Raw genomic sequence first — 26,668 nt, 5'->3', positions numbered from 1 at the left:
AGGATACAGTAGTGCTTTTAACATCACATACATGATTATCCTTGTTCAGTATGAAATCACATCCTACTGTCATGATTCAGTACATGCTTATGGTGTCATGCACAGGGCCTGCTGATCCTTGTCCTGTACAAAATGATATCATACTTTCAGGATTCAATACAGGCTTTTAACTTCACATGCACGGCTTTCTGAGTCTTGTCCTGTATGGAATGATACCATACTTTCAGGAGACAATACAGGCTTTTAACTCCACACACATGGCTTTCTTATTCTTGTCCTATTATGGAATGATGCCGTACTTTCAGGATTCAATTGAAGTTTTTAATTTCACATACACAGCTTTATCCTATGTGTCCTGTATGTAATCATATCATTCATCATACTTTCAGGATTTGATACAGGATTTTAACTCCCCATACAGAGCTTTCTGATTCTTGTCCTATATGGAATGATGCCATACCTTCAGGATTCATTTGAAGCTTTTAATTTCATGTACACAGCTTTATCCTCTGTGTCCTGTATGTAATCATATCACATGTTCAAGATTTGATAAGGCTTTTGACTTCACATACAAGGGTATATGATACCTGTCCTGTGTGGAATGATGCATTACTTACAGGATACATGCTTTTAATTTCACATACACAGCTTTCTACTCCATGTCCTGTATGTAATCATATCATATACTTTCAGGATTCAATACAGGCTTTTAACTTCACATACATGGCTTTCTGATTATTGTCCTGTATGGATTGATGCCATACTTTCAGGATACAATACATGCTTTGAACTTCACACACAGGGCTTGTTGATTCTCGTCCTATATGGAATGATGCCATACTTTCAGGATACAATACATGCTTTGAACTTCACACACAGGGCTTGTTGATTCTCGTCCTATATGGAATGATGCCATACTTCCAGGATACAGTACATGCTTTGAACTTCACACACAGGGCTTGTTGATTCTCATCCTCTACGGAATCTTACGGAACCCGGCCCTGAATGTGTGTGGCTACAAGGGGAAGAGCTACTACACGGCCAGCAACGAGGGTCTCACGGACATCGGCTCCTTACCCCCGCCGTCCCTGGCCTACAATAACCGCTTGGCCATCAGCAACAACACCATCAACATGCTGAAGGGCTCCCGCACCTCCCTCATCAATGATGTGAGGCTTTTAAAATTTTTGTTTGTTTGTTTATTTTTTTTTTATGTTTTTTTTTAAAATTTTCTTTAATCACACATACGTAATATGTGTATGATAGTGACGGGCGCAATAGCCAAGTGGTTAAGTGGTCAATCTGAGGGTCCTGGGTTCGAATCACCGTGACGGCACCTGGTGGGTAAAAGATGGAGATTTTTACGATCTCCCAGGTCAACATATTTGCAGACCTGCTAGTGCCTGAACCCCCTTCGTGTCTATATGCAAGCAGAAGATCAAATACGCACGTTAAAGATCCTGTAATCCATGTCAGAGTTCGGTGGGTTATGGAAACAAGAACATACCCAGCATGCACACCCCCGAAAACGGAGTATGGCTGCCTACATGGCGTGGTAAAAACGGTCATACACGTAAAAGCCAACTCGTGTGCATACGAGTGAACGCAGAAGAAGAAATGTGTATGATAGTCAGTCATGTCAGACTGTGACCATCAGAACAGCAGTGGACACAGCTGCTGTCCTGACTATCTGGGCTGGAATTTGATTATAGTGGAGAGTGTCTTGCCCATGTTAAACCCCCACTCTCTCGGCCAAGAGGGGTTTTAGGACAGTCGGTGTTGGGATGGTTCCCAAAGGTCAGCTAGCTCCCAAGGCTGCAGCACTAAGAGCAAGTGCAATCCTGCCTCCTAGTTTGAGAGTCATAGTCCTTCATGTAAGACTGAGCTGTAAGTGATTTCCCATTGCAATGGAGAAACCATTCATCATACAGCTCTCACTTTGCTGTTGGTAGTACATAAATAGGTACATGCATGCAGACATAACATACATAGATATTTGCGAAACAAAACAAACCGAACAGAAAGTCTGTAAATGCGAGGTATTGGTGTGTCGGAATGAACTTTTTTTCTTTTTTTTTTTTTACGCGCCCTTGACTGCTGTTGATGAACAAGCTCATTAGTAAAGGCTAGCATCTTGTTGCGATAGTATTTGCCTTGAAAGACTGGGTGCTAGTCAGATTTGGACTTATTCCTTTTGTAATTGTATTACATTTGTTTGACAAAAACACTTACACTACTCAGAAGCACGCAAAATGTAGCAGTTGCACTTAGTGTCAGTGCCAAACTGACTTCACTCCACCAAGGTTCAGTCTTTATGAGGCTAAGCTTTTGAAGGGGGTCTGGTCTTTAGTAGCCAAATGAGATATAAATTATGTTCCTTCAAATTGCATTTTTTTGTGTTTTTATTATTCAGTTTTTTAAGAAAAGTTAATTTTAATCAACCCTGATTTATTCCTGATTATGTCTGAAAGAACAGCATACAGACATCATTGCATTCATTAATTTGATTAAAACAGTATTTTTTCCTTGTCCCTTTCTGTTGTCATGATTATGTGTTTGTTCTTGAATCATTATGCTTGAAACTGTGTTCACATTTTAACTGAAAATGCTTCACACTCGATTGTGTGTTTCTATTATGCAACATGTGTACTGCATGCCTGAGACACCACAAGAGACAAGCAGTCAGCAGGTGGTACCATCACTCACAGAAGACACACCAGTTTGACTTGGTCAGTACAGGACTGAAGCTCTGCCTTTGTGTTTTGCAGGCATGGGAGAGAGGGACTGTTGGCGGCCGTAGTCAGATGACGGTGCGTCGTGCCTTGCCGTCACAGGTGTATATCACCCCTCCCCCCATTGCCATCGTGTCACCGGCCTCCACCAGTGACATTGACCCCAAGGACTTGGATGACCTTCTGTTATCCCTGAAAAGTGGAAATGATTTCACGCCCTCGGAAATGTCGCGCAGCATCGCTGACGACGATTCCCAGCTTTCCACAAAGTTGGACCGATATGAGACAAAGAGAATAGACATTGCTGATACACATTTGTAGTGGTGTATACTTAAGATGAAAACCGTCCTTCATAATGCATTTTTGTGCTTTTCTAATTGAAATTAAAAATAGTTAATTTCCTCAGAATTATTCCTGCCACGCTCTTTTCACCTTGTCCCTCACCCAACTCCTCTGATACTGAAGCATCACACTTAAAGTCCTCCCCAGTCCATTCCCCATATTCATCATATTCAGCAATTAACCAGAGGACAATATCTGTCAATGTGTTTTATCTGGCTTTTTCCAATTTATTACTCCTCTCCACCTTCCACAAAGGAAACTGTGTAAACTGGAGGGGATCAATAAAATCAGAATCTTCATTCAAGAGGAATACTGATGACATCTGCCGAATATGTCATGAATTTGAGCTTACTACTGGAGGCTTGTTCCTGCTTGGCAGCACTCGCACAGAGATTGATTACAGATCTATGACCACATATTGGGCAGAATTTTTGTTTCTGATGTGAAGTCTGTGTTTCCTTGGAATAACGGTTTAGTGGAAGATATCCGGCAATTAATTATTTTTCATTCTTTCAACAACTCCACGCTTCTTTACCTTGAAGTAACTTCACAGTTTAAATGCACTGAGAAATGTGAAATGCAAAAGTGTAATAACTTTATTCTTGTGTTGTGGTGCAGCCTGTGTGTTCTTTCTCAAGCTGTGCCATTGCTGTTCCACACGTTTGAGCTAGATATGCAGCAACTTTCAGACCCTCCACACCAACAAATATTACCGGTACTCAGTACATACCATGATCATGTTTGCAGCTCCTCGTGGTGTCCATTGTTGCCAAGTTTACTTGGGTGATGCATTGGTTGCTTCATATTTACCATTGCATGTAGTTGCTAAAGTTGCATAAAAGAAGAGTTCGTAAGTGTGACAGTGATAAATCCTCAGACTGTGTTGTGGGCAGTGGTATGCCAAGTGGACAGTGTTCAGCTGGAGCGGGGACTGTGTTACTGCATTGTCTATCATCATGGTCTGTGGTGGATATCCTGTAGCCCCCACCACCACCACCCCATTCCCCCTTCCTGCCAAGGAGAGAGAGAGAGAATCATTGTGCAACAAGTGGAAATAGTTGCTGTGAAGGTTTTGGTGTGACAGGTGTTGAAATAATCTTAATCGACAAGTGTGAGTGTGCTTCATCCTGAATCCTTCACGCTGTTGTTTACTGAACAATAGAAAGAAGTGTGTCCATCTACCTTGGAGTGTTTCAAACTCAGTGATCTTCATCATGATCTCAAAATTTTATAGCTTTTTATTTTGCCATGATCTCATTGCTGTTGATTACAATATAAGCGTCTTGAACCAAGCAATTTTTTTTTTTTTTATCTCAGATTCGTTGTACATGTTTCATGATCTTAATGCAAACTTTTTACAAAATTAACTTTGTAAATAAAACCAGTAACAAAAAGGGAAGGTAACCATGTCACACATACAGGGATATAAAGTGGTTTGAGGAATGAGTTCTGATGAAGGGGATCATTTAAACATTTTACATCACACTCTTATGGTTAAAAAAATAATACACACACACACACATACATGGTAGGTATGGGTAATTGTGAACAATCCAGTTTAAGCGACCAGCTCAATGTGTGAACTAAAGATTACATGTCGTGTGATAGTCAAACATAGTTCTTTTGTTTTTGAAGGCTTATTAGAAAAAGGTTGAAACAGACATTAAATTGCGAAATGCAACTCTCAAGAATGCTTCGAAGTGGGGTAGTGTACCAATCATTCACAATTACATGCTGTTCGCAATTACCCATACCTACCCTATATACATATGTAAAATATTAGTGTTGCCCAAACCTAGTTTCACACATTGTGAATTTTTGGAATACCATGGTAAGCCTATGGTCGTTTGAAATGACATTTCACGCAAGTCCTGAGAAACTTGCGACTATTTTAAGCACTTGAGAGAATACTATATAGCAAGTGCCAGTTTTTTTCAGAGTGGAATATAAGTGATCAGAGTGCTGTGTTCTTGTGTAATGAGAATCACTGATAAATGTTTATCACTGAATCTTTTTATGCTGAAGTCTTTTTTGATGTTTGTATGTCTTTTACTAAATTTTTTATCCTTTTTTGGGTAAAACCGATCACTTTTGTTTTATGCCGATTGTTTCCTATAAAAATATTCACTTGATGTGTTTTCCTGTCGATAAAGCTGTACTGTATATTCACTGGTAATTATATTCACTCAAAATATTTTTCCTGTTGATAAATTTTTATCATGATATTCACTTTTTTTCCACTGCTGATTGAATGTTGGGATAATATTCACTTGGTATATTTATTTACCTGCTGATATATTTTCATGGCATTATTTACTTTCTTTTTTTCATGTTACAATTCATTCTCTGAGTCACTGGTCTGAGGTCAACTGGACTTCCATATTTGTTCTGAGGTTGAATGCATTTGTAGTACACATTTTGTTCTCGACTTTTGATGTTAAATCAGACCCTCCTGTTCATTTCTCTTACTTTTCAATAGTTTCATTATTATATACATATTTCTTTAAAACAGCATTTGGTAGGCTGCAAAAGCATGACCAGCACATTGTGTCAGTGTGTTCATCATGCGTTTGCTCCTCCTTTTATTTTAGATGTAGTGTTGCATATATAGCAGTCTGAACCCTTCGATGGCTTTTTGAAACAGATTTTCATGGGTACAGGAGAAATCCAATTCCAGGATTCGCTGGTATGTACAAGATGACGGTAGAGATGAAAACGGGGTGGAAGGGGGTGGGATCTCTGTAGGTAACGGTTTTTTCAAACTTAGGAAACCCAATGTGAGGTTTGAGGAGAGAATAGGGGAGCTATGCTTTTCGTGTTTTTTTGTGTGTGCTCGTTTTTGTTTAAGCTTGTGATTTATCATTGGGTCCAAATGCCTTCAGTCATTATTATTGGTGATCTTCATGTGAGCCAGGCATTACCACCACGCTGGGTACACATTTCTGTCTTTAAATGTATGCCAAGCAGCACCTTTGAATGCTGCATCAGTCGTGCAACAATGTTTATTATTGCCTATTCATGTATTTGTGCAGCTTCTGAATTTTGCTTTTCAGTTATGTGCCTGCATTTGTATTTATATAAGAGTTTCACAAAAACACAGTTTTTCACAAAAAATAAGTTTCAATAAGTGAGTTTCAATGTGTGATTTCTGCCCAATTCAGGATAGTTCTTGGCATAAGGTAGAACTTGAGGACAGCTTACAACCAGTACTAATTGTTTAGGATGGTGTCCAAAGCCCTGTTTCATATTTCAATAATATAATAATAATGGTGATATTTATAATTAATTTATTACAGAGCACTTGGTTTTAGTTCAGGGTGCATGCATACATACCATGTATAATCTCAAAATACCTATTTACGTAACATACTGACACATGTACGCATCATACATGCTTATGGTTTAAGAGTATACATTAATGAATACAGGATAATTACAATATTGCTAAGTTTGAAATACTGCTCACAGTATTTCTGGAACAGGCAGGCTTTGCTTGAAGGATGAGATGGGGCAGAGTGCCATACATGGTATGGCCACAGCTGTAGCCATGACTGGATAAGGAGCTGAACTGAACTTCCACTCTAGTTTCCTGACAGCGATGTTGTCTGTGACAAGTGTGAGGAGTATAATGGGAACTAGACTAGATCGTTTCATCGTTACTGGAACTGCTTTTGTCTCACACAGTTTTATACATAATTCTAAGAGTGGGGGTGAAGTTTCATCATAAGTTGAACGTCATGATCCAAAGGAAGCATGCTGCTGAAATTGAGCTTTCTGAAGTGGTTGGGAGGGTAGAATCAAAACAGCCAGCAAGAAGACAGATATATCTACGTTTTACAGAGGCATGCACACACAACCATTCACTCAATGAAGAAACAAAACACCCACAAAAACCAGTCCTTGTTTAGGTGTTGTTCGTTTTCAGTAGCATGTTTCAGTATGCGCATCAACAATCAGTAAACAAATTCCAAGTTTTCTTTGTTCAACTCTCAACGTACACTATAAAATAGAAGTTGCTAAAAGCAAAACCACTTGCTCATATTAGTACAGTATCCCAGCTTGCACCTACAAGAAGTTGTCCATTATATCAGGAACTCCAGATGAACAGGCACTAAAACAATGGCACCAGAAAAAGCCAGCACATTTTACACGAGCGTAATGCCGCAAGAGCTTAATGCTGAGTAACTGTTCTGAACACAGAAGGTTGCACTCTTTTGGTAGTTTTCTATCAATTTTCCTCACTTTGGAACTATTATTAGTGGACAATTTTTGTGTAGGGAAAGAAAAAAAAAGTGAATGTACATTTCCGTTTTGTTTACAATTCAAGAGAATCAGCACAAAGATCTTCAGTTCATTCTGCATTAACGTACCAGATGACACTGTAATAAGTAGAACTAAAAATCCAGTGGTTAAAAAAAAAAAATTCTTAATGATTTGGTAGCAGCCCCCTGTTGAACACTCAAAATTATCTTAACTGATCAAACTTTTTAAAATACAGGGGAGAGAGAAAAATACTGCACATTTTACCGTGAACACTGAACCACCAAATAAATTACAAATGAACTGATATATATCCAACAAAAGAGCGTGGGGGCAAGGGGCAGGTGGGGAGTGAGGGGGGAAGGGATAGAGCCAACTCAATTCCAAATCAATATATGTCCAAGGACGTGCCAATATACAGAGCAAATACCTTGGCTCAAGATTCTGTAGACAAGACATGACGAAGACCAGGCCTGCACAACCAGCTGGGGTGGGGGTAGAGATGTCAGTGGACAGTGCACTGCCTTCCTCCCACCCACTGGATTCCACAGTATCAGACCCAGACCAGATCCATCGTTAACAGTTTGCATAGATTTACAGACAGGGGTACAGTGCTGCCACTTACTTTTGCTTCGTCACAGATCTGCATACACACACACACACACAAAATCTTCCCAGCAAGCTCACCGCTTGCGCACAGTGCTTTTTACCAGCGTTAAGTCATGCAGGAACTAGTGAAAAAGACACGGACGACTTGGCATTAAAGACATTCTGTCATGAAGTCTCAATGCCTTGCTGATCAGATTCCATCACAAACAGCATTTCAGTAATCTTAAGATCAAGACCACAATATATACAAAAGTGAATACAGTACAATTTTTCTTCAGTTTTTTGTTTTGTTTGTTTTTTTTTTTAGTTTCTGTTAGCACAACCTACTCCTGCTGTCACTGTACAATTTCCTTCAGAACACAGTAAATGAAATGAATTACAGTATCACCAGCTAACAAAGAGACATCAAGGAAGAAAAGTACAGATCACGAACACAGCTGAGATTTTAATTAAGTAGCCAGGAATGAGTAACAAGCATGAGACCAGTACAGAAAAGGATAAGCCAGTTTCACACAAAATTTGAATGCAATAATCTGTAACAGAACATAACCATGCTTCAGGAAAAAGATTGCGTCAGACAGAACAAATCAGAAAAATACCACTAGCCTAACAACTACATCTGCTGGCAGAGAATTGAACGATCAAGCTAGCCATCAACATACAAACTATGAGCAATCATTTCTACCTAGAATTATCAAATCCAATACATCTAATCCCATACTCACCATTGTTTCCTAATTGCAAAACTTATGATCTGAAAATAGCACCAATTGATTTCTCAGTTTAAAAAAATATTGAATCAGGGAACATTTCATTCAAATACCTGCATTACAACATTCCTACATTTTCAATAAAACTGTGGTTTTTCTACATTGTGGTTGTAAATCATCACATACCTGTTAGTTTATGTAAAATGAGGGGAAGGGGGTTAGAGATGGGGAGGAGAAAATGATGTACAATACTGAACATAACTGATGCAAGTAAAATAAAAACTTATAAAAAAAAAACCCCAAAAAACCCAACAAAAAAACAATACTATAAACACCGTGCTATAACAGATAAAAATTAGGGTAAAGGTAAAATCTCATTATTTATCATCATAAAAATCAATTCAGTTATAACATTTTGCATCTGAGGCACTGAAAATAATGAAAATGCTCAAAATTAATAATGGTGTGACAATTATGGCAAATCTAGCAGCAATACACACAGCACAATAAACCTGATATGATTTCAATGAGTTTCAAGATAATACAAAATCCTACCTCAAATTAATTCACTAAAAAGAAAGAAAAAAAACACAAAAAACCAACAACAAAAACCACCCTGCAAAGCCAGTAAAATAACAAACAAACCATACATCACTCAATCTCAGCCGCTCCTTGTGCACTATTCTTGCATCTGCCAACAGTAAGCACAACACCATTCACTCATTTCTCCTCCAGTTAAAGACGAAACAATCCACTACCTTTTAGCTGCCAACTTTCAGAGGACTGAACTTAACAGACGATGTTCCTAACTGACTTGTCTTGCCCTTCCATTCCTCTTCTCCAAGGGCTAGGAGTTGACAATTACCTAGCTTCTCACCAGACCCCAATGAACATGGGTGAATTCATCCACATAGACCAATCCAGTCAATATTAATTTCCTTTGAACTGTTTGACTGGATTGGTCTATGTGGATAAAGTTGCCCGTGTTCATTGGGGTCTGGTGAGAACTTTAAAAATGCACGCACGTAAAATTGGTACGTGCTGTAAAACCAATTTACAGATGGCAGTTCACAAAATTAGTTCGAGTTGCTGCAAACCAAAATTTTAAAACACACCCACAAATTCACTCTTTTGGAGTAGGACTGTAAGTTAAGTTGCCAAAACAAAACAAAACAAAAAAAAAAAAAACCCAAACTAACAAAAAAAAAACCCCACTTCCTTTGAACTGTTAGACTGGCTTGCTGATCAGTGGTGTCAGAATCAGGGGCAGAACTGAAGAGCCATGTTCAAATAAAGGTAGCTAATTCTGGACACCTCATGTAAACTGGTGAACATTCTTGTTTGTTTCTAAAGCAGCTTCTTTATCCAAAAGGTTCAAAATCAAGCTTTTACATTTAGTTAAGGACAAGAAAAAGAAAGAAAGAAAAAAAATCTTGAGACGCGTTCATAGGCAAGGGGAAAAATGGAAGATTAGATATAACTTTGGATTTTGTTGAAGAATTTCAGCTGCCACAATCAACACATGATTAAAAGATGTCACAGGCAAGTCAGTCAGTAAAAGAGCTCTAACATGTTTTAAAATAAAAGATTCCTGACAATCGATCACCCTATACAAATGGACTTTTATGTGTTTTACTGTTTTAGGCAGCCATGACGAGGGGAAGGGAGAGAGATGTTTAAATGCACCACAAATGTTCTTCATAAACCCAGCAATACTAACAAGTTTTACCAGAGTTCTGAGTGACCAAATCTGAAATACATAGTCCAGAAATGGTATTCCAGTCAGAGCACTGTGAACAATCTGATTTACACTGATCTTACACCATTAAACTGTCCACACTGGCAGTGACAGGGAGAAGAAGAAAACAACAACAACAAAACAACAAAGATCTCCACGGCACTACATCTCAGCCCTATAATTTGCACGTATCAGTGTTTCCATACACAACAGGGACTACCGCACATCCCAAATACAATTCAATATATACATTTCATCATTTCCACAAATCCAGAATGGCCACGAATGAATGCAATGAAATACTTTTCGCTGCAGGAAAGATGTACACCTCATGTTCACAAAGAGATTGTCTAAAGTATTATGACAGTATCATACTGATAAATAAATGCAACAATTATTTAAAGCAACAACAAAAGTCTGCCATCAAGCTGGTATGCCAAAAACACAACAACAACAAAAAAATTTTTTTTTTTTTTTTAAAGAAATAAAAAAGAAATTTATTTCTCCCTCACAGCCGACCACAAAACAAGTCAACAAAATGTACACCCAAACAAAATTAAAAAGTCAACAACTACTCTTGTACACTGGACTACATCATCCTTCCATCACACAAAACAAATCTGTTAACAAAGATGACACAACATCCTTCCATCACACAAACAAATCTGTTAACAGAACAAAGATGAATGACAACTCTCACAGCACAAGACGGAGAGCAGAAACCTGCAGCTGCCATAAAACACTGACTTCTCTTGATTACGTTGTTTAAGGCTGTTCATTAGTAAGATGTATGTACACACACAATGCATCAATAATAGACATATTTGTTAGCGAACTCTCCCCAACCCATGACCAATTTCCAAGAACAAATGCCGAGCTCCAGACATGCCAACCTAGAATCTGATGCTCAGTACTACAGCCTCTAAAACTATGGAACAAACCAAAACTTTGAGTAACACTACGAAACATTTGCTCGCAGAAAGCTCTGAGCTAATCGCACAGTTGTAGATGACACTCGAACTGATTTTTCCTTAGTCAGTGTTCTGCACCCAACCTCTTCACTGTATAAAGTCTCTTCACAGTATTTTCCACATGCATTCGCGGGTTCTCAGCCTTTCTAAATTTCTGGTTCTGACAGAATACTGGTGCAGCTATGCTGACAGTGCAATTGTCTGAAGAAACAAAACCACGCACAATTTCCCCTTCCCAAACAGCCTTATATTTTTTGTCAATTTCTTAATATGGTGAGATTTTTGTTGTTTTCACCCCCCTGGAACAAATCCAGACAATTTGGGATGGTACGCATGTCTATGAGCTCTGCTCTTCCTGTCCATCCATGACACTCCTTTCTTTCTCCGCTCATTTCTGTCTTCATCCTATCTCTTTACAATGCTCTTTCTCTCTATCCAAATAGCTGTCCTGCCACCACAAACCACCACCTTAAATTTATCAGGCTGTGTCAACCACAAACTATATGATACATGCAGAGAAAAAAAGACTGGACAGACAGGAGGGATAACTTGTTCACATAACTCTCATCAAAAGAACGTTAGAGTACAAATCAGGCAAAATACATGGATATCCCATTAAATGTTATTAAAAAAGAAAAAAAGTTCTTGTTTTCTTAAAGTCTAGGAGCCAGTTGCATTGTTTGGTTCTAACTTTTTGACAGTGACATGTGACACGTTGAGCAAACTATGCCATTGGTCAGTTCCATACTACACACAGTTAGTAGTGGGTTATGACCACACTAGGCTCTTCCGAGCAATGCAACTGGCTCTAGGAGACTACATACATAAAAGCACTATGTGTCTGTGTAAAAACTATTCTTTGGCGTTTCAAATTGCCCTATATGTTCAACTGAACTTTTGTTCATTTTCTCTCATATTCTGTCTTGTGAATAAAAGAAGACAGGGTAAAATGCAAGGGGTGGGAGCAAGTCGGTAACATCAAGAGAGATTGCCGTTGTGTTAGAATACACGCTAGTTTAAACAATCATGTACAGTTGATATCAGCCTACAAGCTGAAGCACCTATATTTATGAACACCACAGCTGCCCCATATTGATCCTTCTTACACCATAGATCACTGGGACCCTTCCATATGACATCATCAATCCACCTGGGTGCAAACAAATATCCATGTCCAGTGACAACCATTATCTGCATCCATGTCGACAATACATCCAACATTATCACATCTTTTTTGTTCTTTGTCATGACCTTTTACTCCCTGCACCCACTTTCTCTTGCAGGGATACTTACAGACCTCCAAACTGAACAGATTTCATCTACGAATAATGAGAACTGGTATGGCAAGGTACATGTTAATCAAAGAGCTAGTCAAGCTTAATCAAAGATCTAGCTTTAAAAAAACAATACCTTGTATACCTCTGTTGAAAAGAGAGGTGAGTGGAACAAACTGAAAATGGTAACAAATCGGGTTACATGAACTTGTACAAGATGATATGTTTTAGTTTAGTCTGTACAATTACTGATCTTGTACATTCACCATGGCATTATCCCCAGTCTGAGTGGTTAGCAACACGTTGTGACCTCCATTTCCACCCTTCACTATACTGCGGACATCCACAGGGATAACCTGTGGCAACAGCACACAACTGGCCCACCGGTTCAGTTCCATGTCACATATAGCCGTCACCTTTACACACCCACTCCCTGTCACAAGAATGATGACGTTTTCTTCCGAGGACGTTTCCCAAGAGATTCTTCAAGAAGGTAGGACAGGTCCACTTTCTGTTTAGTGGCAATGTCTGGACTGAGTTTCTGTAGATATTTCTCAAGTCTCTGGATCTTGGCGTTTTTCTGAAACACAAGCAACAGTGTTGGCTGACTCATTTCAATTTATTATCTTGAAAGTAACAAACCCCAGCATTCCAGTTCAATGGGAAAATTGAGTGCAAAAAAAGACAGTCATGAATACAATTATGACATAAATAACACAAACACATTGTGATGAATAATCATGGCTGATGAATAAAAAGAACCCCTGCCACACCATCCTGATTTTTGCCCGAGACAATGCACTTGCTACTATGAATTCCATGCACACTGAACAGTGCTCCATGTCTCATCTAAAAGACTTGCACCCAAATCGCTTCAGTCCAACTGGGAAATGTTGAGGAATGGGGGATGTAAAAGGAATCAAATCTGATGCAATGAAAGACAGATCTGTATTCAGTGTGTCACGGAAGCTTCTGGTTGGTTTCTCACATGGGGGTGAATTTAGTACTCTCCACTCTCCTTTAGGCTTAAGATCAAATCAACAATACAAATACACTCCAGCACACACAATCAAGCATACATGTACAAAAGGCATGTCTTCTCCATGCATAAACATACATCTAAACATTTGGTATAAACCGTTCATTCCATTACGTAAAAGATGTAGTGTATATGGATCTATATGCTTTGACACCACCTTAAAGCTGAAACTCACTCCATTTGGGGTATGGAGGATAACAAAGTAGACAATCAATACCTTCCACATACTCTCAATACTGAATACAACCAAAGATGTAGCACATCAAAATGAAGACCAAAACATGTACTCATATATTTAGACCTCTTGGCTGAACAGCAGGTACCCGCATACACACATGCATGCACACTCATCCATGCATGCATGCACACACACACACACGTGTGCGCAAGCACACACATCCACCCATGCAAGCAAACACACACGCACACACGTGCACCCTCATACCTTATCCTCCTCCAGGTTGAATCGCAGCACCCCCTCTTTGTCCAGTTTCATTTTCTTAGACACTCTCTCCTCCAGCTTTCTGCTGCTGGCTCTGCCCTCCGCCTTCTCTTCCGCTCGGCTCTCTGCTCTGCCTTCTGCCCTGCTGTCTGCTTTCACCTCCGTTCGACTCTCACTCTTACACACACCACCTGGCACGGACGACGCTGAAGACGATTTAGAGCAGTTGCGGCTGTCTGTGCTTTTATCAGCAGAGCCGCGTCGTAAGTACTCTTGTGGCACTGCATGAGGCTGTAGGATAAATAATTTAATAAAATATTAACGGATACTTTCTAAGCACTTTCCTCCTTAAGGAGCTCAAAGCACTTTACAATAAACATCAAACACATCTACACACACAAAATTACAAACAATAGGCAGAAAAAATAAAAAGCATAAAACATACTGTGTTTAAATTAGTTCTGCATTTATTTATGCATCTTAACACATGATCTTGGATGCAATATGGACTGATGGCTACGTCCACCACCTCACAGAATAACACTGTAATTCTTGAAATGTCTATAAAAAATAAAAAAGAGAATGGAAGCAAACTTACTTCATTTGTTTTCTTTCTCTTTTTCTAAAAAGTGTGGTTTGCAAGATCAGGAAGAATCACTTGCAATCAAGTTAACTTCTGTAGCACTAACCGTTCTAGCTAACTGACTTTTATAGTAACTGAAATAACATTGACCTAAATGATAATCTTTTTTACATGCAAGCCAAAAACCTTGTACTTTCATTTCACTATTTAATCCAGTGACTTACAGGTAGAAACAATACAATGCTCACAATAGAACATCAGCTGAACAGTTTAATAGCAGACTTTCTCAAACTGTGGTTTAAGAAAGGTTTACTTACAACATAGGTTCTCTTTGGGCACAGTCGCTTTGGATACTTGTCAAAGCAAAATGACTTTGTGTTGATAGGAAACCTGCACACATATGCATGTATCAGCATAGCCCATATATGCTATCATACAATATAAATCCATGATGTAAATACTATATTTGAGTCGAGATACTCTGAAGAAAGTTCCAAAGTTTAAGCGGCATCTAAACTTAATGCACCAGACATGCCAACTTACCCACAAATATTCCACTCAAACTGTATTGATATTTTCCTATACTCTATTTGTGAAATGAACTTTTTCCATTCACAAATCAACAGCAACTGAAGGGAAAAATGTTCATTTAATATCTTTTGGAATCCTTCGCTTAGTAAATGTCAAAGTATGAGGCATTTGGCTATTTTACAGAAGTTTATGAGCAGAATGTAATGGTTATATATATCTGTCTGCAGTTTCAAATTTTAAGAGCAGTTAGAGAGAGCTTAAATGCACTGAGCACTCACTTTTTAGTAATCTTGGTGAAGATCCTGGCATTCTTATCCAATCTGAATTCACAGATATAGATGTCTCTGTCATCAAATCCCTTGGGTTTTCCCTTGCAGTATGTGTTCAGGTCCATGACCACACACTTCCCTGCAATCTGCTCCAAGGGGTATGTCTCGTACTGTGGGTACCGGAACAGCTGGAAACAAAATAACCACTTTTAAAAAAATTGTTTGATCAACAAGCAGGGTATCTTCACAGTGCAGACAAGACATGACATCCTACCCAAGTCAATATAGCTCTGAAATAATTCACCAGCTTTCTTGTGGGTGAACACACGAACACATAAGTGGATATTAAAAAAAAAAAAAAAGAAAAAAAAAAGACTTTGTATCTGCAGTAAAGATTACCCACCTTGTTTATAGAGTCCTCCAGTCCTGTTCCTTTTGTAGACCAAGCATCACACTTGGGTCTTAAATACACTGCTTAAGTTCCTGATTTTCTGTCCTAATACATGCAATAATTATCTTTGTGCATCAGTCTTTGTTTTTCACTGACTGACTTGCTGTACAAGTTTACTTCTTCCTAAAAAAAACAAAAACAAAAAAACAAAACCCTGTACGTAACTGTAGCTTTGTATGGAAGTTCTAAGAGCGGAGCAGCTATTTAGTCTGGACATTATATGCACAAAGAATAAAAGAAAGAAAAAAGCATATGTCAAAGAAATAACTGATAAACACATGAAATGAAGGACAAATGCCTTCAAACTGACCTCATTGTGGAAAAATTTCCTGTTGGGCTCATGGTAAGTTTCATGGGGCCTCAGGTACATGAAGCCTGCAGCGAAACGCTCTCCTCTGAAACACATACAGCAAGCAATTTGACCTGGATGCTCACCACTTAATTGCTTTCTTCGGTAATAGTTTCTGACAAAGTGACAATGTCTTTATTTCAGCAGAACCCTTTTCATTTTCCTTATGGACATCTGGAATTCTTCAAGACTCATTTCTGCAGTTCTTCCATTCTGAACCATTAGTTCCTTTCTTTTTGGTGTCCACACATCAATTCTTTCATTAATCAAATAATTCCATTTTAACCCAAATCCTGCCATAAATTAACTATCCCCAGTTTATTCCAAACTAAATTTAAGTTGACAGCACAAATCCCTGTATTCTACTGCAGAGGCTGTCTCTGTGGAATGTTTTGCAAGTGTCAATGATATACTGTACATTGGATCTTCACAATTCTTCACCTCAGCTTCAAGACTTGTACTGAAACTACCGCAAAACATTTTGTACTAGAGACAGAGTGGGAGAGACTTGATGTGATACAACTCAGAGATGATGTTTGGTAGAAATCTTTTTCAGAGCTGGGCTCACAATAAGAGTTCCAGTATAAATGATTAATTTGTGGTTAACCTTTGTTAATACTTGGTTCTAGTCCCCTGGTGCACATATAGAACACTTGAGTAGGCAGAAGGCATAGACATCCAGCCTGGTCAGGAAAGACTGGTTTGGTTTGGTTACATTACTCAAGAAGGCTGTGGTCACAGCACTTGGACAAATCCATATACGCTACACATCTGCTAGGCTGATGCCTGACCAGCAGCGTAACCCAACATGCTTAGTCAGGGCTTGAGAAAAACAAAGAAAGAAAAAAAAAGAAAACAAGAGGGAGACAGAGATGTAGAGAACAACACAACAATGACAGAACAATCACCCACTTGCTGTTTTTGAAGAGGTCCTCCACGCGGAAGATGTCCATCTTGTCAGGACTGGTGAAGGCCACCAGACGGAGGGAGGAGCGTGCAGGCTTCTTGAAGTCACGCATGAGGTAGACACAGTCGCCCTGCGCTATCTGCAGGTCGTCACGCATCAGTGTCAGGTACTGCTCCACCTTCTCCCCATTCGGACCCAGCTGGTCCACTTTCTGCGGGTCCATAATCTCCTGCCACAACAGTGCTTTTGTGTCAGGGTAAAGATTATAACTGAGTTGGGGTTTTTTGGTTTGTTGTTTATTGTTTGATTCACACACTATTTGTTTCTGGCCATTCTTTCAAAAATGGAAAGTGTTGAATGCAGCCTCAAATCACACAGGATTTAAAACATTATAATTTTTTTTTTTTTTTTAATTTTAAAAAAAGCAAGAAAACATCCCCTATGTGTCAGCCCAACAAAACACAGAACTGGTCCATCCAGAAAACAACCCTTATCTAGAGCTGTGTGTGGCGAAACAACTTACTTTTTCCACAGGCCTTGGGTCACAGAGCTCGCAGCGATATCTGACATCCTCTCTCTCTGCATCACTTGCCTTCACCTTGACACAATCACAATGCTGCCAGATCTGAAACAAATCACAAGTCTATTTTTTTCAGAACTGCACACACATAATGATGCATCTTTCTGTCACACATCAAAAAACGAAACATAAAAAACACCAACAAAAAACAAACAAGAGAAACCATTATTCCACATCAGACATTCTACTGGATTGGAAAAAAAAAAAAGCCATCAATTCATCTGTGCTCCTGAAACAGACAGACTCATAGTTCAAACATTCACCGACTCTCCAGGCATGGGAACTTGTTAGGGGGAAATGTATAAAAGAATCCATGAATTCCATTTCTGGAATGTGAATCAAAATCTATGTGATCAGCTTGACTCCAATAACAGATGTATATCAGGCATGCCTACCCCCAAATTTGCTTTCAGGAACAACACACAGAATCAGGGACAGGGTATCATTTCCAGGAACATCTCATCAAACATACAAGTCATCTGACAGCCAGAAGAAACGCTTGGTCTTGCCTTTGCCGGTGATGAAAACTGAGTGGACTTTCACAAAAGGGCTTCGATACTATTCAAACTGTTCTGGCTTTTCACGAAGTGGCTTCAGTAATATTTGGCTGCATTTATGCAAGTTTTAACGAAATGTCTTTGGCAATGGTTGGAAAGCCATCTAAGGGTACATCTGTACCCACTAAATACTTCGGAAAAAATGTTATGGTCAAATATTTTTTAATTTTCCAAAACATGCAGCAAATATATGTATTTCAAGCACACCCTGTCCATTTAATCAATTTTCCGGGACAAATGCGGGCCCTTAGTTACGGTAGGCATGCCAGACAAACTGTCCTTTTAGCTTGCTTTTGATTGACAAAATCCATTTTCTTCTAGCATAAAAGCTCATATTAAGATGAAATGAAACAAAACAGCATCTGGTGTTATTTTCCTGCATGCTGTTGATCAGCAGCATGGGGAATCTCTTTTTAATTAAAAAAAATAATAATAAAATGCCTTACCCTGCTATCACTCAAATGTTCAGAGAAATCAGCTGTGCTGATACTGATCAAGCCTAATGTGAACCAATAAACTCCAAGGAGATGTAAATGTACAGAAATGTAAACCAATACCCCATTACACTTAAAAAAAACACACCCTTTCCCCCAAAAAAACCCCAATGTATTGTCTATATTCCGATTATCATGTTATTTCTAATAACTCCAAAAGTTCACTTATATGTATAAGCAGTATTTTATGTACAACAGTTTTTTCTCTGCCAAGTTGGTAGCCATGCTCTGTTTGGAGGATTATTGTGTTCTACAGTGTTAACAGCACATGAATTCATTGATCACAGGCCAACCCAGAAGTAAGCCTCAGATTAGTGGCTAAGTTTCCAGCAGTTATGTTGTAGGTGTAGCAGGATAGATACTCACAAAGCACTGTTCACACTGGATCATGAGGCCCTCGTCACGATACACACCACAGATACACCGGATAATGTCCTCATCTTCATCTTCTGCTACTGGTTGCGCTGTGGGAAAAAATGTAACGCACCATCAACATTCTTTCTCAATAACTCGCCTCACGTGACTGATCCATGAAGCCCGAACTGTACCAAATCAATGCGAACTATTCAATTTTACACTCATAAATATAAATGATACTGATCTGAAGACTAAAATTCTGCACCCATTTTCCTCCTGTGTTCATGACACCACCTGTGCAGTAAATTTCTTATGCTTGAAGACAGTTCAGAATACAATATTAAATGGTGGAAAAATCTACCCCTTACCAGCAACACTTAACATACACGAGGATAAGAAGTTACTCCTAACCAGCATCACTTAACATACATAAGGATACAAACTTACTCTTTATCAGCAACACTTAACATACATAAGGATACAAAGTTACTCCTTACCAGCAAAACTTAAAAATAACATAAGAATATAAAGTTATGTCAGTGACAAGCCAAAACAAACATTTCTTAGATTTATAAGAAAAGACATATGAGGCTGGAAGAAAGACAAGAGGATACTGAGAACTCCCTCCAAACCCCTGTTTCATTTCAAACTTTTTCAAACTAGCCAAAAAAAAACCCAAACCAAACAAACTTTGAAACACCAAAACCTAGGGGAAAAAAAACACAACAATGACAGATCTGTAAATAACCTTTTGTTTCCACTTCCTCCATGGTGTCAGGTTCAGTGTGTGTGGCAGAGGACAGAGCAGTGACTCCCTCCCCCGTCACCTCCTCCACCTGGGGAATGGCTTCACTGCACGCCGCCTGGTACACACGTCGCAGTCGGCTGATCACTCGGTCCATGTTCAACTTCCGCCCACAGTACGTCTGCACACGTAGGGCATCAGAGGACATCAGCAGATATGTGTGTGTTTGTGTGCGCACACGCACGCATGTGGGTGTGCATGCGTGCTCGCGCGCGCGTGTGTGTGTACTTGAGTGAAATTGTCATTGTCTCAGTCTTTAGTCTGAGCAAATATTCCTTCCATTTCCTGAAAATTAACAAATTAAATGAATATTAACAATGCTACCATAAAAATTCAGAGTTTCGTTTTTAAAAGATTCAAATGGAAAAGCAGTGGAGAAAAAAAAAAAAAAGGCAGATGTGGTTTACCTCCACATTTTTGAAGAGACGGCTGAAGTCAGCATCGAAGGAATGGATGTCATTGTAGAAGCCACGTTTGATGTTGTTCCTTATTGTGGTCAGATCAATGGGCTCTGCAATGGTCTGGTAGTAGTCTGGGTACTTCTTCCGAGAAGGCAGCACCATCAGAGGCGAGGCAATGATGTTTCCCTCCTCATCTGTAGACAACAGAACAGGCTGTCTCACTTTCACTTGACAAACTACAGGGGTTAGAGGAGCATTATGCAGTAATCTGATTTCAGATTTTCTTTTTAGGTACATTTTAAATTTTTTATTCATTAAAAAAAACAAAAAAACCACAATGGTAAGTTCAGGGAAAAAATGATGGAAACTGTTGATCATATGTTAGTCAATGGCATAAATGATATTTCTCCGTATAGCGGATGAGTAGTTTAGACAGGACAGGAATCCAGATCCCTGTCAGAGGCTGCAACAGTGGGTCACAGTAAACTATGTGTAATTATAGATAATCTTACACATTCATCTCATGCCCTTCCTCATGTGAAACTCATGTTTTGGAGAGTATACTCACTCATACCAAAAATACAAAACAATAACTTTTAAAATGCAACCAAAACACACGTATAGTGTATCTGACTTACAAAAGACTTGGGCAAAAAAGTGTGCACTTCCCCATCTACTTATACATTCCACAAAACACACTTGTGCACACAGGTAAAGATTACCCTTTCACTGCTGGTATGTTTTGCTATAGCCTATGCTGAGAAAATTTTCAGAAAAACAAGAATAGCACACCAAAGATTTTAATTTGTTTATATTTCAAAAAGGACTGAAGTGCACAAAAGTACATATCAAATGAAAGGGAAATTAACCAAGATTTTGTTTTTAACACTCACAGGTTCAAATAATGAGTCAATCTGACACAAAAATTCCATAAAATGCAATAATAAAAAAAAAATTGTGACTGTCACTCCATCATGTAGGTGCTACAACATCAACCAAGTTATGAACCAGTCTTTCTTGTGACTGTTGTGATCAACCGCACACACTGCCCAAGGCAATGCAACAGTGTCCAGGTCCATAAGACTCCAACACAGTCCACACAAAAAATGAAATGGGTGCATTCACCCAGCATCTATCGCCAGTAAAAATGCTGTGTGTGGTACTTGTGGAAATAGTCTTCAAGACACAGTGCTGGTTTGCTGGAGCAGCCTGGGCTGTAGAACCTCACATTCCTTTCTTTACCCTTTCTTCCAGTTGACTCTGCACCTCTTTTGCGGCCAGGCCTTCTGTGGGGTAGGTGGGATAACAACAGTGAAGTGTCATCCACACAGACGAACAGCGTGGTCATCTTCAGCAGTGTCTAGGTCTTGGTCACCAAAAATCATGGCACTAATTACACCCTTCTGGAAGTCCAGGAATGTACTGCTGTTGCCTACTTTTCTGTAGAGGATGTGTGCATTCAGCATGGCAATTTGTAGAAAACGCACACACAGCTACTTGTACCACTTCAGGATTTTCCTTGTGGCATCGCAGGGCTGCAGCCGTTGGTCATGATGATCCATGGCGCGCATGTTTCTGTTGTAATCCAGAATTGCTGGAGGCTTCTTTACTGCCCTTTGGTCTTGCTGCTGCTGGTCTTCAGCTGCAGGTTTGTGGCAAGTTGTCAACTCCAGATGGCCCAGGATGAACATCATGATCATCACCATGCTGCATACCTGAAATACACTGCATAAAAGACTAAGTTTGTTGGGGTTTTTTTGTTATTGTTTACATATATAAAGTTTATGAAATTGTACCATTTTATTTCTGATTGTTTTCAGAAGCTGAAATACACACACACACACACCTAACCACCTCCCCTCCCAACACACACACTGAAACTGGTTCATGGTATGCCACATACCCTTCATTCTCTCTTACTCATACAAAACAAAATGACAACACACACACACAAAGTAATTTGGGCATACAATTCTGTGTATCATTCTCTGATTTCAGTTTTGTAAACATCATCTCCCCCCCTCCCCATCCTCCCCCCACCCCCCCCTCTCTCTCTCTCTTTCACACACACACACAACAAACCAATACATACTCAGAAACAAATACCAGAAAGGTGCGTGTGACACGCTGTCAGCAATGAGCCAGCCAGCAAGCCACACCTCCTCGTGCAGAGTTGGTCACACACAGTACACACGCAGTGACCGTCTCTCTCACACATGCAGTAATCAGTTACTGACGAAGCTACTTACCACAGCTAACACATTCAACTTACCACAGCTAACACATTCAAAACACACACAATGCAGTTATATTCATTGTTACAACAAACAGAATGTAAATAATAAACTGACAAACTTCGTAAACACCCACTTGCATCTTTAATCAGCTGAGCTTGTCTGTCTTCAGTTTCATCAAGCAACTCCACCTCCCACTCCCCTCCATGTCAAAATCGGCGTCATCGGCATCAACTTCACACAGTACTATCCCCTTCAGTCCACAATCTTCATCTCTACTATTTGCATCTTGAAAGATTTCTTCCAACACTTGTTCAAGTGTTGGGGTTTGTCTGTGTTCAGCCATGGCTTTGCAAACACAACTTGAGCTTCATACACACTTGCAAAATTTGCGCCATAAATATGATAATTAGGTGAATATTTTTAGCTTATGGAACTCAGGAGATAAAGAGCTCTCAAGGGAGCAAATTTAATGGTTAGCAGACTATATCTTCTGCAATGTGGGAATCGAAACATAGAACGTTGTAACATGATGTACAGCGTACATCAACACAGCATTGGTGAGCGACATTTCATAACATAAGCCGTACATCAACAGTGCAGTCTAGAGGTTAAACAAGCGAGTTATTATAATGAAAGTAGTCTGGAGAGGTGGCGTTTTGAAGAATGGCAGGGGAAGAATTGCATATGGTACAAGCAAAGAGAAATGGTCGGAGAATTTTTACAGTAAGTCTGATCTCTCTGAACAGATAAAACCACAGGATTCGACAATCTGCTTTCCATGTGGATTTATACCTTCGTAAAATTACTGATCAAGGTCACATTACTTACCTTCAAAAAATTACTGATCAAGTTCACATTACTTACCTACAAAAAATTACTGATCAAGGTCACATTACTTACCTCTCCAACATTTTTAAAAATTTTTTACTCATTAATGTCCAGGTACCGATGCATTTTTGTTGTAGCTACAGCTCAGAATACTTTACCCAGCTCAAAAACAATGTAATTCTTAAACTTAAATATATTGTTCACTATGAACAGAGTGTCAACAGAAAACTGCAGCAACTGACCTCTGAAGCTAGCCACAGAGTTGTAGATGTTGTTGAATATCACAGCCAGTCTGTGTCGTCGCTGCAGGTCTGGGTTTTCTTCGGCCAGGGATACCAGCCTGCAACAGAGACAGTTATCACTGCAAGGTGGACTGTACTCTCTGAGTAAGTAATCAAGAAAAGAATAAAAATAAATAAATAAATAAATAAATAAACCAAAATGTTTTAAACAAGACATGTAACAGAAATCTAACAAATAATAGGGTTAAACATCAATGGCTGAATGCCAAAGGAATGATTCAGCGCTTGTAGCTTTTAGAGGCATTTGATTGGCTAAGAGCGGACCGGGCAAGACAGGTCCTCTTTTCACTGTTAGCTGCACGAAACTTGACCAAGCAGAGCAAACCGATAGGTTTGCATCAATTTGACATGGTACAGTATATATATGACACCAAAGTTTCTTTTAAATAACAAAAATAGTCCTCGTCTCCAATAAAACTGTCAAAGCAGGCAAAATCAAACTGCATTTCACTGCTTATTTTCAAGGTTCAACATGATCCATTACACCCATTACCCATTCCTTTTTTGTGTTCTGCAATATACTTTGAAACTACCATTTGCTTTCTCCCAAACAACTACAAAACAAAAGCAATCACATCAATCAGATGAACCAAATAGGCAAATGAATTGCTGCTTTTACATGCAAAATCAGGAAGAACAGAAAAGGGTTATGCTGAGCCTGGAACAATTGAGCATACCTTGTTCTGACAGATCTGTTGTCATTCATACTATCTTTCATGGACAGCAAGTTAGGCACTGAAATAAGAATACAATCACTGTTAGAAAAAAAATCTTGCTTACCTGCAATACAAACACTCCCAAAATAAACACACAATTTTTTAAAATGTTTATACTCAGATCAGAATGACAGTAATGATAAATGACAGAATGGCAGCAATATGTATATAATTTACCGAACACTGAGCACTAAGGCAATACTGGTAACAATGACTACTACTTATACAAGGCAACCAAACAACCCAAACATCTGTGCAATTCTGAGACATATTCATATAGATTTTCAAATTCATTATGAGATCATTATCATGATTATATTATTATTTATGCTGAACAAACGATCAACACCACATTCCTTAAAAATTACATGTATCAATAATTAATACACACATTACATTCTGGAAAACTGAAACAACTGTGGATTTGAAATTCTCTGTTATCAGATACATCAATGACTTTCATATAAAGCTTGTGCTATCAGACTTGATATGATAAGCAACATGGACAAATCTTTTTTTTTTTTTTTTTTTTAAATGTCTGGTTTGACATTCATCAACAGAGCAATCCAATGCAAATCCAACATAATTTGAAGCCCTTTTCTCACCTTTCTCAAGAGTTGTCTGCTCTTCTGTTTTCTCTTGCAAACTGTCCACAATATGGTTCCGATCCCCGCGGGCTCGGTCAATGTTGCGCACCAGGAAAATGGCATGCTTGCGGGCATACTGCCTCTCTCGCTGCGACATTGGTTTTGTGCTCGGGGAGACTGGGCGATTTATGCCACCCTCAACTGGCTGACTCTGTTTCTGAAAAATCACAAAGCCCTGACACTACAGCAAGGGGATTTATACATGTGGATTGAGATCTAACCTGTGCCACAGATGTTTAATTCTATCAAACTCCAGCTGTGAAAATGGGGTAATCTAAGAAATAGCAAAAGGCTGTACATGTGTGTGTGTTAAAGGATCTGAAAAAAATGGTCTTGTGATGAAAGTGGAGCTTATCAATGCAATAATATAAAAGAGGCAAGAGAAAAGAGGTGATTTAAGTAATACAACCTTTTAATAGATTTACTTCTTTGAACAGTAACTCCTTCTGTAAGTAAAACATCTATGTAAACATCTGTGAACCAGTTCACTTTTTCAAAAGAAATCTTAACAAAATGCAATAATACCTTAGTCATCCTAACTTTTTAATAAAAACCTTTTCCCCCCATTTTCAATCAACTGATATATAATATTCCATTAACTTGAAAAAAGAAGGAAAGAAAAAAGGCAGACACAAGCAAATTACCTGAGCAAAAAAATAAGGTAAACAGACAAGTGGAATGGGGAATAATGTTATCTTTTAGCACAATAGTATTCTTTGTACTCATTGATTAACAGAAAACCATGCCATGAAGGGAGATTCTGTTGCCAATTTTCTGTTTTATAAAATGAGGAAGTTCAGCAAAGTACGTGTGCAAAAATTAACATAATTGTTGAAAAAACATTTTTCAGTTAACACTGTAACAATCAGATTTAATGGTCCTGCTCAGAAACTCAGCAGTTATTCATTCATTTGACAGAAACAGGGCCAGTATTAACTGACATGGGTTGAGGGTGGATGTACCTGGTTTATTTATTTCAATCAAGTGCGGCAACATTTTCTCAGTAAAGTGGGGCAACTGTACCAAAATGATAAATATATTTTCTCCAACAACCTCTTTCCTTTAAAATATTTTTCAAATTAAAAAAAGCATTCCACACCACCAGAGCATCTTGATTAGATACATTCCTATAGTACTTTTTCCCTCTTCCCATTCAAGTACGTATACCCGACACTTTTACACTTTGGAGCAACTTTTTTTATGTCAATATTCACATATTGTGTTCACATGTAACAAGAGTCAGAGGGGTTGCAATTAGTTAAGCGAAATCATAGTGATTCTACTTTTCGGGAATAAAGTTAACATTCTGGATCTGTTGTGTGCCCATATACCTCTAAGTTCATTCTCTGTTACGGTTACAGGATACATGTTCAAGAAGAAAAAAAAAAAGAAAAAAAAAGAACAAGCTCTATATAAGGCAAGCAAAAGGCATTCCATTATGTACACCAAAATGCAACCGCTATGTACACATCAATGCCCTCTCTATAACCCCATGTTAGCAATATTGTTCAAGCAATAAGGAAGAACTTTAAAAAAT

General features: G+C 38.8%; 2 protein-coding genes across 4 annotated transcripts in view; one reads left to right on the top strand and one right to left on the bottom strand.

The window, feature by feature from the left end:
- Nucleotides 1–9,255, top strand: part of LOC143296953 (adhesion G-protein coupled receptor V1-like) — a 141,074-nt gene extending 131,819 nt beyond the window's left edge. For both annotated transcript variants that reach the window (XM_076609000.1, XM_076609002.1), the window contains 2 exons: nt 957–1,169; nt 2,769–9,255. In XM_076609000.1, the coding sequence (XP_076465115.1) occupies nt 957–1,169; nt 2,769–3,053 (498 nt within the window). In that variant the 3' untranslated portion in view covers nt 3,054–9,255. The remainder of the gene's footprint in view (nt 1–956; nt 1,170–2,768) is intronic.
- Nucleotides 6,966–26,668, bottom strand: part of LOC143296954 (uncharacterized) — a 44,294-nt gene continuing 24,591 nt past the window's right edge. For both annotated transcript variants that reach the window (XM_076609003.1, XM_076609004.1), the window contains exons 12-24: nt 25,090–25,288; nt 24,446–24,503; nt 23,709–23,806; nt 20,408–20,595; nt 19,944–20,121; nt 19,205–19,302; nt 17,731–17,832; nt 17,213–17,436; nt 16,262–16,346; nt 15,510–15,688; nt 15,018–15,090; nt 14,121–14,408; nt 6,966–13,216 (exon numbers count right to left, since the gene is read on the bottom strand). In XM_076609003.1, coding sequence (XP_076465118.1) covers nt 13,073–13,216; nt 14,121–14,408; nt 15,018–15,090; nt 15,510–15,688; nt 16,262–16,346; nt 17,213–17,436; nt 17,731–17,832; nt 19,205–19,302; nt 19,944–20,121; nt 20,408–20,595; nt 23,709–23,806; nt 24,446–24,503; nt 25,090–25,288 — 1,914 coding nt within the window. In that variant the 3' untranslated portion in view covers nt 6,966–13,072. The remainder of the gene's footprint in view (nt 13,217–14,120; nt 14,409–15,017; nt 15,091–15,509; nt 15,689–16,261; nt 16,347–17,212; nt 17,437–17,730; nt 17,833–19,204; nt 19,303–19,943; nt 20,122–20,407; nt 20,596–23,708; nt 23,807–24,445; nt 24,504–25,089; nt 25,289–26,668) is intronic.

Source organism: Babylonia areolata, chromosome 22 (assembly GCF_041734735.1).
Source record: "Babylonia areolata isolate BAREFJ2019XMU chromosome 22, ASM4173473v1, whole genome shotgun sequence".
NCBI classification, from domain to species: domain Eukaryota; kingdom Metazoa; phylum Mollusca; class Gastropoda; order Neogastropoda; family Buccinidae; genus Babylonia; species Babylonia areolata.
This window is presented reverse-complemented; position numbering and strand designations above follow the sequence as displayed.